Here is a 9,415-nt window from a genome sequence, read left to right as displayed (position 1 = left end):
TGATGCTGGGACTCAGGGCAGGCAGAGAAGGGGACGACAGGATGAGATGGTTGGATGGCATCACTAACTCGTTGAACATGAATTTGAGTAAACTCCGGGAGTTGGTGATGGACAGGGAGGCCTGGCGTGCTGCGGTCCATGGGGTCGCAAAGAGTCCAACGTGACTTAGCAACAGAACAACACAAACGTGCCACTGCAGTTCAGTTCAGTTCAGTCGCTCAGTCGTGTCCGCCTCTTTGCGACCCCATGAATCGCAGCACGCCAGGCCTCCCTGTCCATCACCAACTCCTGGAGTTCACTCAGACTCACGTCCATCGAGTCGGTGATGCCATCCAGCCATCTCATCCTCTGTCGTCCCCTTCTCCTCCTGCCCCCAATCCCTCCCAGCATCAGAGTCTTTTCCAGTGAGTCAACTCTTCGCATGAGGTGGCCAAAGTACTGGAGTTTCAGCTTTAGCATCATTCCTTCCAAAGAAATCCCAGGGCTGATCTCCTTCAGAATGGACTAGTTGGATCTCCTTGCAGTCCAAGGGACTCTCAAGAGTCTTCTCCAATACCACAGTTCAAAAGCATCAATTCTTTGGTGGTCAGCCTTCTTTACAGTCCAACTCACATCCATACATGACCACAGGAAAAACCATAGCCTTGACTAGACAGACCTTTGTTGGCAAAGGAATGTCTCTGCTTTTGAATATGCTATCTAGGTTGGTCATAACTTTCCTTCCAAGGAGTAAGCGTCTTTTACTTTCATGGCTGCAGTCACCATCTGCAGTGATTTTGGAGCCTGAAAAAATAAAGTCTGACACTGTTTCCACTGTTTCCCCATCTATTTTCCATGAAGTGATGGGACCGGATGCCATGATCTTCGTTTTCTGAATGTTGAGATTTAAGCCAACTTTTTCACTCTCCACTTTCACTTTCATCAAGAGGCTTTTTAGTTCCTTTTCACTTTCTGCCATAAGGGTGGTGTCATCTGCATATCTGAAGTTATTGATATTTCTCCTGGCAATCTTGATTCCAGCTTGTGTTTCTTCCAGCCCAGCGTTTCTCATGATGTACTCTACATAGAAGTTAAATAAGCAGGGTGACAATATACAGCCTTGACATACTCCTTTTCCTATTTGGAAACAGTCTGTTGTTCCATGTCCAGATCTAACTGTTGCTTCCTGACCTGCATACAGATTTCTCAAGAGGCAGGTCAGATGGTCTGGTATTCCCATCTCTTTCAGAATTTTCCACAGTTTATTGTGATCCACACAGTCAAAGGCTTTGGCATAGTCAATAAAGCAGAAATAGATGTTTTTCTGGAACTCTCTTGCTTTTTCCATGATCCAGCAGATGTTGGCAATTTGATCTCTGGTTCCTCTGCCTTTTCTAAAACCAGCTTGAACATCAGGAAGTTCATGGTTCACGTATTGCTGAAGCCTGGCTTGGAGAATTTTGAGCATTACTTTGCTAGTGTGTGAGATGAGTGCAATTGTGCGGTAGTTTGAGCATTCTTTGGCATTGCCTTTCTTTGGAATTGGAATGAAAACTGACCTTTTCCAGTCCTGTGGCCACTGCTGAGTTTTCCAAATTTGCTGGCATATTGAGTGCAGCACTTTCACAGCATCATCTTTCAGGATTTGAAATAGCTCAACTGGAATTCCATCACCTCCACTAGCTTTGTTCGTAGTGATGCTTTCTAAGGCCCACTGGACTTCACATTCCAGGATGTCTGGCTCTAGGTCAGTGATCACACCATCGTGATTATCTGGGTCGTGAAGATCTTTTCTGTACAGTTCTTCTGTGTATTCTTGCCATCTCTTCTTAATATCTTCTGCTTCTGTTAGGTCCATACCATTTCTGTCCTTTATCAAGCCCATCTTTACACTAGAGAATACAATGGCGAATGACACAGACAGCAAGTCCTCCCTTTGTAAACCTCATGGTGAAAATGGGCAAGAAAGAGAATAAATAACCGTATTAGTAACCACTGCTGAAAGATTACCCCCAGCACTCAGCGGCTGAAAACAGCGTGCATTGTCTGCCTATTTCTGAGGGGCCAGAAGCTGGCTGTGTGCCCTCTGGTGGGGGCTGTGTTCCCAGCAGAAGGCTCCGCCGGGAGATAGTCGGTGTCCGGGCTTCTCCACGCTGGGCCTTGGTCCTTTGCCACCCGGCTCCTTGTGCCGTGTTAGCAATTCCAGAGGAAGACAGAAGTGACAGTCCATCACTTCTGGCACATTCTATTGGCTATCTGCGAGGGACTCCATCCAGCGCAGGCTCAGGGGAGGGGTACCCAAAGGTGCAAAACTAGGAGGCACTTGGTTGGGGGCCATCTTAGAGGCTGCTGTCACCACACGTAAATCAGAAGACGCTTTGTATAGTGACAAGCTGAAAAACAAGTAAAAACAGAGGAGAGAGGACATGGGATGTTGGGCAGGGTACTGAAATCAGGTATAAAACAAGAGAAGGCCTCACCGGTAAGGGACCTTTGTGTAAAGACCTGAAGGAGGGTCTGGGGAGGGGGTGCCAGGCAGAGCAGAGACCCAAGACAGGAGCCTGGCGGGGAGTAGGAGGGGGGTGGGGAGGTTGTGAAACAGGATGCAGCCAGCAGGGCAGGCTCAGCTGCAGGCATGTTTGAAATCCATCAGGACAGCTTACAAACCCACCTGCCAGCCACCCTCCTTTTGCCTCGGTTCTGTCACCCTGGCCTCGCAAAGCCCGGAGCAGAGCTGTTCTCTGTCCACAACAGGGTTTCTGCAGAGGCCGCCCCCTCTGCCTGGTGCCCCCTTTCCTGGAGTGCTCCATTCCTCTCTTCTTCCAGGTCACAGCTCAAAGGGCACGGGGCACGACCTGAGGACTTCATGCTTCATTGTCCATCCCGTGAGCGCTCCCCAGCTCTAGGAGATCAGAGACCCGGCTACTGATCAAGGTGAGCTACGGGCCGGGACAACACTGGCAAGGAAGGCGGGCTGGCTAAACATGGCGGAGCGAATGAACGAGGGGCGGAAGGCTGGCGCGGGTTATCATACTTTATTCTGTTTTGTATTTGACTTGTTCCAGTTGACACAGGAAGAGGGGTGCGGAGGCTAGGGGGAGGCCGCAGGGACCAGAGAAGGGGGGTCAAAGAGATCTGAGCCCAAAGTGGTGGCTGGAGAGGCCTGCGCCCCCTCAGGGCTTGCGCCAAGGGGGGAACCCCGGACTCAGCGGGGACAGGGGGCGCGCAGAAGGGAAGGTCCAAAGAGGCCCCCAAGTGTGCGCCGGGGGCCAAGCCCCAGACGGTGACTAGGTTCGGTGAGAGGAGCCTGGTAGCCCGAGCCGTGCTTGCGGCCCTGCCCCACGGCGCAGGCTCCGCCCCGGACTAAGCCCCGCCCTACGGTGCAGGCTCCGCCCCGGGCTAAGCCCCGCCCCACCCGCCCCGATCCGGAAGCCTTTTGCCCGCGCAGGCGCCCCAGGTCCCGAGGCGCCGCAGATCGGCAGGCGCCCCGGGCCCGCAGGCGCCCCAGCCCCGGAGCCCTGCCCGCCGGATCCCTCCGCCCGCCGAGGCGCCATGGTGCCGCCGCCTCTCTGCACGCTGCCGCCGGGCCCCGGACCCCCGCGCTTCGTGTGCTACTGCGAGGGGGAGGGCGGCGGGCCCGGGGAACGCGGCGGCTTCAACCTCTGGTGAGTACCGGGTCCCGCGGGGCTGCGAGGGGGCGCGGGCGGCTCGGCCTGACTGCCCCTGCCCCGCAGTGTGACGGACGCCGCGGAGCTATGGAGCACCTGCTTCACGCCGGACCGCCTGGCGGCCCTGGTGGGTAACGGGGCTCCTGGGTGGCCGGGAGGCCCCCCGCACCACACACCTGCAGCGCGGACCGCCTGTGGGCTCGCAGGGGGCGGCCTGGAATTTCCCGGAAGTACCTGGGCACCCTTCCCACGGCCCTGCAGCTGCCCCAGGAGGCCTGGTCTTGCGGATTGAGGGTGTCCCCAGAGACTGTAGGGTCTCAGGCCCCTGATGACCAGCCCTTGTGCCCTGTAGAAAGCCCGTTTTGGCCTCAGTGCGGCTGAAGACATCGCCCTCCGATTCAGGTGAGCCTCTGAGCAGAGAGGCAGGGTGGGTGGGGAGCAGTGGATGTGGCCACGGTACTCAGCCCCCCTCCTTCCCCAGGGCAGCCTGCGAGCAGCAAGCTGTGACTCTCACCCTGCAGGAAGACAGAGCGTCCCTGACCCTTTCAGGGGGCCCCTCGGCGCTGGAACTTGACCTGTCCAAGGTGCCGGGCCCAGAGGCAGCCTCCAGGTTGCAGACACTGACACTGGGCTTGGCGGAGCGTGTGTGCAGCTTGGAGCGGCGGCTGGCAGGTAGGTGGGGGTGGGAACCCCCCACCTGGGCTCACTAAGGTCCCCCAGGCCGGGCCTGCATTCCTGCTTTCCACCCCCCAGCTGCTGCAGCGGAGGAGACGGCCACCAGCCCCAGGAAGAGCGCCCGGCAGGCGGGGCCTCGTCTCTTCTTACCAGGTAAGGCCTGTCACTTGTGACTCGGGTTGGGGCCGCACTGACTGTGCTGGAACTCAAGAACAAGCCTCAAAGTCCAGAGAGAGGCTCTGTCCTTGTGGTAGGGGGTCGTGGGCCTGGGGTCTTGCTGGACTCAGCCCCCCCCACTCCTGTTTCCCCAGACCCAGATCCTCAGAGAGGTGGCCCTGGACCTGGGGTCAAGAGGCGGTGTCCAGGGGAGTCTCTCATCAACCCCGGCTTCAAGAGGTGCCTCCCCGCCCCCCATCCCTCCTGTGCCCAGGGTCCAGCATGGACCCTGCCCACCCCTCCACACCCCACAGCGTCATCCCCTCTTCTCTCCCAGTAAGAAGCCGGCAAGTGGTGTAGACTTTGATGACCCCTGAAGGCACCACGGAAAGTGTGACGTCAGGACTGTGCCTGCGAGGAGAGGGCAGGGGCGGCCCCCAGGACCTCCTGCCGGCACCTGCCCAGCCTGCTGCCAGGCGGAACAAGGCCACTCCTCTAGCCCCTTCCCCGTCAAATAAACAGCTTCATCTGGCGAAAGTCATGAGGTCATGGACAGACGCTGGCTCCCGGGCCCGCGGGCTGGGCATGGGGCCGTGTCAGGCTCTGCGTTTCCTGGTGAGACTGCCCACCTCTCTAGCCCTGCCCACCTGTCCCTGCTCGGCACGCCCAGGAGCCCAGCCGGCTGTGCAAGGGTGGGGCTCTGAGAGGCTAGAAACCTTGTTCCCGCCCCAGGGGGCACATGCCTCAGTGATGCAGACCCCACACGATGGCCAGGGAGGTGGGGGGTGGTCTGTCTGCGCCTGGGCAGAGCTGAAGAATGTGGGGCCCGCCCTCTGGCCCGGAGTTGCCCAGACGGGGCTTCGCTCCCCACCCTCCCCAGCCATCCTGCCGCCCCACCCTGGCCTGACTGGTTTGGGAGCCCAATCCAGTCCTGCCATCCCCGAGGAGTAGGGAGATGGACCGCACCCCGCCCACCGGCTTCTCTTGTCTGTCCTCGTGGGCTGTTGTCTGGAGTTGAGCGGCCCAGGGTGGGCGTTCGGTAGTGGCAGAAACTGAGGGCCTCTGGTCCCTCCGATGCCCCTTCGCGCTCACTGGGGCAGAGGTGCCTTTATGGGGCTGCAGACGAGTGGGCAGGTGGCGGGGGGCGCTAGCGGGGGCGCACGACGGGCCGGTACGCCGCCAGGATCTCGGCGCTGTGGGGACACGTGTACTTGAACTCCTTCTCCTGCAGGGCGCAGTCCAAGTAGCGGCGGACGCCGCGCAGCTCAGCGGGGATGGGAGCTTGGCGGAAGTGCGCGCACACCGTCTGCGGGCGAGGGGCGCCGTCAGGGTCTCCTGGCGGGTCTGCCCGCCCCGCCCCGCCCCGCCCCGGCGCTCACGTTCACGACGTGCAGCTTGGGCAGCAGGCCGCAGTCGGCCAGCGTGAGCTGATCGCCGTCCAGAAAGCGGCGGCGGGACTCGCGCAGCTGCGGCTCGCGGCCCAGCTCGTGCTCCAGGGGCGCGCGCAGGTAGCTGTCCAGCTTGGCAAGGGCGCGCAGCAGCTGCTGGTACAGAGCTGAGAGCGAGGGGCCCGGTGAGGACCGGCCAGGGCACCTCTCCCCCCACCCTCGCCGCACCTCCAGACTCTCACCGTCGTCCTGTGCGGGCACTGGGTTCTTGATGAAGGCGGAGAACTTGTGAAAGACGTCGTTGCCCGCTGCGGTAGACTCCCTGTATCTGGGCGCCAAGCTGGGGAATCTGGAGTGGGAGGGGGTTCGAGTCAGAGCCCGCTGCCCCTTCCCGGCCCGCTCTGCCCTTACTGGGCTCTGCCCCGGGGGTGGCCTGTCTGTGGGCCCCTCTGCGCCCGGCCCTCACTCTGGGGGCCCCAGCATCTCCTCCAGAAACTCCTCGATCTGTAGCGTGTCGGTTTTGGCGTCACCGTCGCAGAGCAGGATGGGCAGCTGGGAGCCTGGGGCGAAGTCCTTCAGCACCTCCGGGGACCTGTGGGCATGAGGCAGGGCGGGAGGTGGCTGGCAGAGGAGTGCGAGGTCAGGGTCCCGGGGCAGGGCTCACCTGCGGGTGTCCACGGTGGTGAGTGTGAAGGGCACGCCCTTGAGAAGCAGAATCATGAAGAGCCTCTGGCAGGAGGGGCAGTGGCCCACACTCTCGCCGTCCTCGCTGGCCTGGAGTGGGGGACACGGGGCTGCCAGGGCAGGGGGCACACCCAGGACCCCTGTGGGCTCTTGCTGCCCAGAGGCCAGAGCAAGCCCAGGGTTCCCGCTCTCTCAGGCACAACCTCGACAAGTGGCCGGTGAAAGCCCTCGACTTGGTCCCTGGGAGGAGGGGTCTGCGGAGCTGCCAAGGGCCTGGAGGCTGGGCAAGGTGCCAGGATGAGGGGTGCAGGGGTGCGACCCTGGCTCTGGGGCCTGGCCCCTTGACCCTTGCCTTCAGAGCCTGGGCAGAGGCCAGGCCCCTGGGCACCAGGCCCTGCAGGCTGGTCATAAGGGTGGGTCGGGCCAATGGAGCTGTTTTCTGATTCATCCTGTCCAACTGGGCACCTTGCTGCCCCGGGCTCCAAGGGTGGGAGGAGGCCAGGACCTGGCAGTCCCTTCACAGGAATCACAGATCTGGGCACTGAGGGGGCTACCTGGCACAGCCCCTGAGCCCTGGCCTTGGGCTACCTGCCTGGCACAGCCCCGAAGGGGCTTTTTTCCCAGGAGAATGGGGCCACCGCAGCCCTTTTGGGGATGGCGCTCTCTCCCTTCTAATGCACCCCCGCCCCCAGTTACACAGCCTCCACGAGACAGCCTGAGCCCACCACCTCAGGAGACACTGCCGCAGACCCCCCTCAGCCTGCCCCAGAAAGTAGAGCCCCACAGAGCACCCGTCCCCGGGACCTCCCCCAGCCCAGGCAGCCTGGCACCTTGACGAAGAGCTGGAGCTTGCCGGCCTCAGCCATGGTGGGAGCCGCGGCAGCAGGGCCTGGGCGGGCCGGGAGCGTTCTTTAAGGTTCTCCGAGCGCCCCGCCCTCCCCAGCCCCGGCCCGCCCTGTGGAGTCACCTCGGCCGGGAAGCCTGCCAGGCTCTTGCGGGGCGGGCACGAGGGAGCTCAGAGCGGACCGAAGCCCCCAGGGCTCCCCGGGGAGGGAAGGGGCCAGAGTGGTGGGGGAGGAGGCAATGGACTGGGCGGGGCAGCTCTGGGTCAGGGTCGGCCCCGCCCTCCAGGGGACGCCCCGAAGGCCAGGGAGCGGGGGAGGTGGGAATAGCCTGGCCACAGCCTCAGTCTCCCCACCTGCCGACCAGGGCGCCACAAGAGTGGGAAGCCACTTGGAAGGGACGCCCCCTTCCCACCTGTGAGCTGTCCCCGGGGCGCGCCCACCCCACGCCCCTGCCCCTCCCCTGTGCGGTCGAGATGTGTTTCTCCCGGTTCTTAACCTTTGAAAAGAAGAGCTCTTGGTGTTAGAAGCCACAAGTTTCTGACCCATGGGAACCGCCCTCCCCTCGGACTGGAAGGAAGGGCCAGAAGAGGCTGGGGGTTGGCAGCCTCCCAGGTGCGCGCGCACCTGCCCCGTACAGGCCGCTCGCAGCGTCTCCCGCCCGGGGCGGGGCCTCGGGGCCGGGCTGTGGAGGCGCCGCGCCGCCTGGTGGCCACCGTGGGGTCTGCACGCGCCTTCCTCCAGCCCAGGGCCCCGCCCCTACCCTGCCCGGGCCCAGCCTGACAACCCCTCCCCAGACCCAGCACTGGTCAGGGCCCTGGGCACAGGCCCCGCCACGAGCCGGGCTGACCTGGACGTACTGTGGCCTCGGGGCCTGGGCCTCCGACCGTCTGACACCACCATGGGCGGCTCTGCAACCGCTGGTAGGGGGTCACCAGCTGGTTTCCTGCTTCCTGTCACACAGCCCATCCTGGAGGAGGGCCCGGACCCTCCACACCTGGACCTGCTCACCGGATGGCCTGTGTGTAAAAACACCCTCACACGTCCATTAGGAAAATGGTGCAATGAACAGGTGGCTCAGAATAAAGGAAATAAAACACCCAACCGCACACACGAGGTTTCATCGCACACTTATTTCAAGAACAAATCAGAGCAAGATAGATAATGGTTTGTGGTTCAACGGACAGAAATGTGGCAACCATGTTCTTGGCAAGGATGTGGGGAAACGCACTCCTGGGGATGCCCCTGGTAAACGGCAGTGCCTCTGGGACGTCCCTGTAAGTACACGAAGGATGAATCAACGGTCTGCAGTCCCCCGGGGGTGGGAGCCTGGTGCAGGATGGAGGGCGGGTCCCACTAGCCTGAGGTTTCCTGGTGTTATGGCTGCCCCCTCTGAATTCACAGCCCCCACCCTCAGAATGTGACTGTATTTGGAAATGGGGGTGATCAAAGTTGAGGTCATGGCAATGGGCGCTAGCCCCATGACTGTGTCCCCATAAAAAAGGCAGATATGGACACCTTCACACACTCAGACGGAAGACCCTGTGTGGAGCTGGAGGCAGAGAGCCAGGCGATGCTCCTACAAGCCAAGGACACCGGAGACGGCCAGAAGACCCCCAGCAGCTGGGAGAGCAGGGAGCTCTGGAGGATCCCACCTGCCAGCACCTCGACCTTGAACTTCTGGCCCCCGAGGGTGAGAGAGTAGGTGTCTGGTGTGTAAGCTGCTTGGTCGTGGTTCTCTGTTAGGGTGGCCCTAGCAAAGCAGGCCAAGTGGGAGAGAGAAACCCAGCAAACGGAAAGCACCTCGCGCTCGCGCCTGCGGCTCTGAGCATGCGCGTGCGCCTGCAGTGGCCTCGGACACGGGAAGCACAGACGCGCCGCCCGTGCTTTCTCCGCCTGCGTCGTCTGAACCGCCTACCACGTTGTGTGCCAGCCTTAACAGGACCACAGCCTCCCCGCCGCCCCTGCCACATCCGCAGAGCAGCCGCCGGAGGGGCCGTGGAGCTGCCCGCCCTGCCCCTTC

The 9,415-nt window shown here is 61.6% G+C and overlaps 2 protein-coding genes across 7 annotated transcripts; one reads left to right on the top strand and one right to left on the bottom strand.

Annotated features, from left to right (window-relative positions):
* Positions 1-2,999: 2,999 nt before the first annotated feature.
* CLIC3 (CLIC family member 3) lies at positions 3,000-7,620 on the bottom strand. Of its 3 annotated transcripts, none has more exons than XM_086324154.1 (6): positions 7,381-7,620; positions 6,531-6,640; positions 6,333-6,458; positions 6,109-6,215; positions 5,858-6,033; positions 3,000-5,784 (listed from the first exon to the last, which is right to left on the bottom strand). In XM_086324154.1, exons 1-6 carry the CDS (start codon positions 7,414-7,416, stop codon positions 5,626-5,628), a joined length of 714 nt encoding a protein of 237 aa, XP_086180280.1. In that variant the 5' UTR covers positions 7,417-7,620; the 3' UTR covers positions 3,000-5,625. The 3 variants fall into 3 exon arrangements, with proteins under 3 accessions (XP_086180280.1, XP_086180281.1, XP_086180282.1); XM_086324155.1 differs by having other exon boundaries at positions 6,531-6,660; positions 7,381-7,429; XM_086324156.1 differs by lacking the exon at positions 6,333-6,458.
* PAXX (PAXX non-homologous end joining factor) lies at positions 3,418-5,015 on the top strand. Of its 4 annotated transcripts, XM_086324158.1 has the most exons (7): positions 3,418-3,644; positions 3,714-3,774; positions 4,000-4,049; positions 4,129-4,319; positions 4,401-4,475; positions 4,634-4,718; positions 4,816-5,015. In XM_086324158.1, the coding sequence occupies exons 1-7, from the start codon at positions 3,532-3,534 to the stop codon at positions 4,853-4,855; spliced, it is 615 nt and encodes a 204-aa protein (XP_086180284.1). In that variant the 5' UTR covers positions 3,418-3,531; the 3' UTR covers positions 4,856-5,015. The 4 variants fall into 4 exon arrangements, with proteins under 4 accessions (XP_086180284.1, XP_086180286.1, XP_086180283.1 ...); XM_086324160.1 differs by lacking the exon at positions 4,000-4,049 and having other exon boundaries at positions 4,169-4,319; XM_086324157.1 differs by having other exon boundaries at positions 4,634-5,015.
* Positions 7,621-9,415: the final 1,795 nt, after the last annotated feature.

The sequence above is a fragment of the Bos grunniens genome, chromosome 11 (assembly GCF_055505025.1).
Source record: "Bos grunniens cultivar Pamir isolate PY7600 chromosome 11, Bosgru_T2T1.0, whole genome shotgun sequence".
NCBI classification, from domain to species: domain Eukaryota; kingdom Metazoa; phylum Chordata; class Mammalia; order Artiodactyla; family Bovidae; genus Bos; species Bos grunniens.
This window is presented reverse-complemented; position numbering and strand designations above follow the sequence as displayed.

What these genes read in the sequence shown, in the direction of transcription:
- PAXX (XM_086324157.1), top strand. Translation starts at nt 3,532, where the DNA reads ATGGTGCCGCCGCCTCTCTGCACGCTGCCGCCGGGCCCCGGACCCCCG. An exon ending in CGCGGCGGCTTCAACCTCTG is followed by an intron (nt 3,645 to 3,713) that starts GTGAGTACCGGG and finishes CCTGCCCCGCAG; the next exon opens with TGTGACGGACGCCGCGGAGC. An exon ending in CGGACCGCCTGGCGGCCCTG is followed by an intron (nt 3,775 to 3,999) that starts GTGGGTAACGGG and finishes TGTGCCCTGTAG; the next exon opens with AAAGCCCGTTTTGGCCTCAG.
- CLIC3 (XM_086324154.1), bottom strand. Translation starts at nt 7,416, where the DNA reads ATGGCTGAGGCCGGCAAGCTCCAGCTCTTCGTCAAG. An exon ending in GAGATGCTGGGGCCCCCAGA is followed by an intron (nt 6,216 to 6,332) that starts GTGAGGGCCGGG and finishes CTCCCACTCCAG; the next exon opens with ATTCCCCAGCTTGGCGCCCA. An exon ending in CCAAGCTGCACGTCGTGAAC is followed by an intron (nt 5,785 to 5,857) that starts GTGAGCGCCGGG and finishes CCTCGCCCGCAG; the next exon opens with ACGGTGTGCGCGCACTTCCG.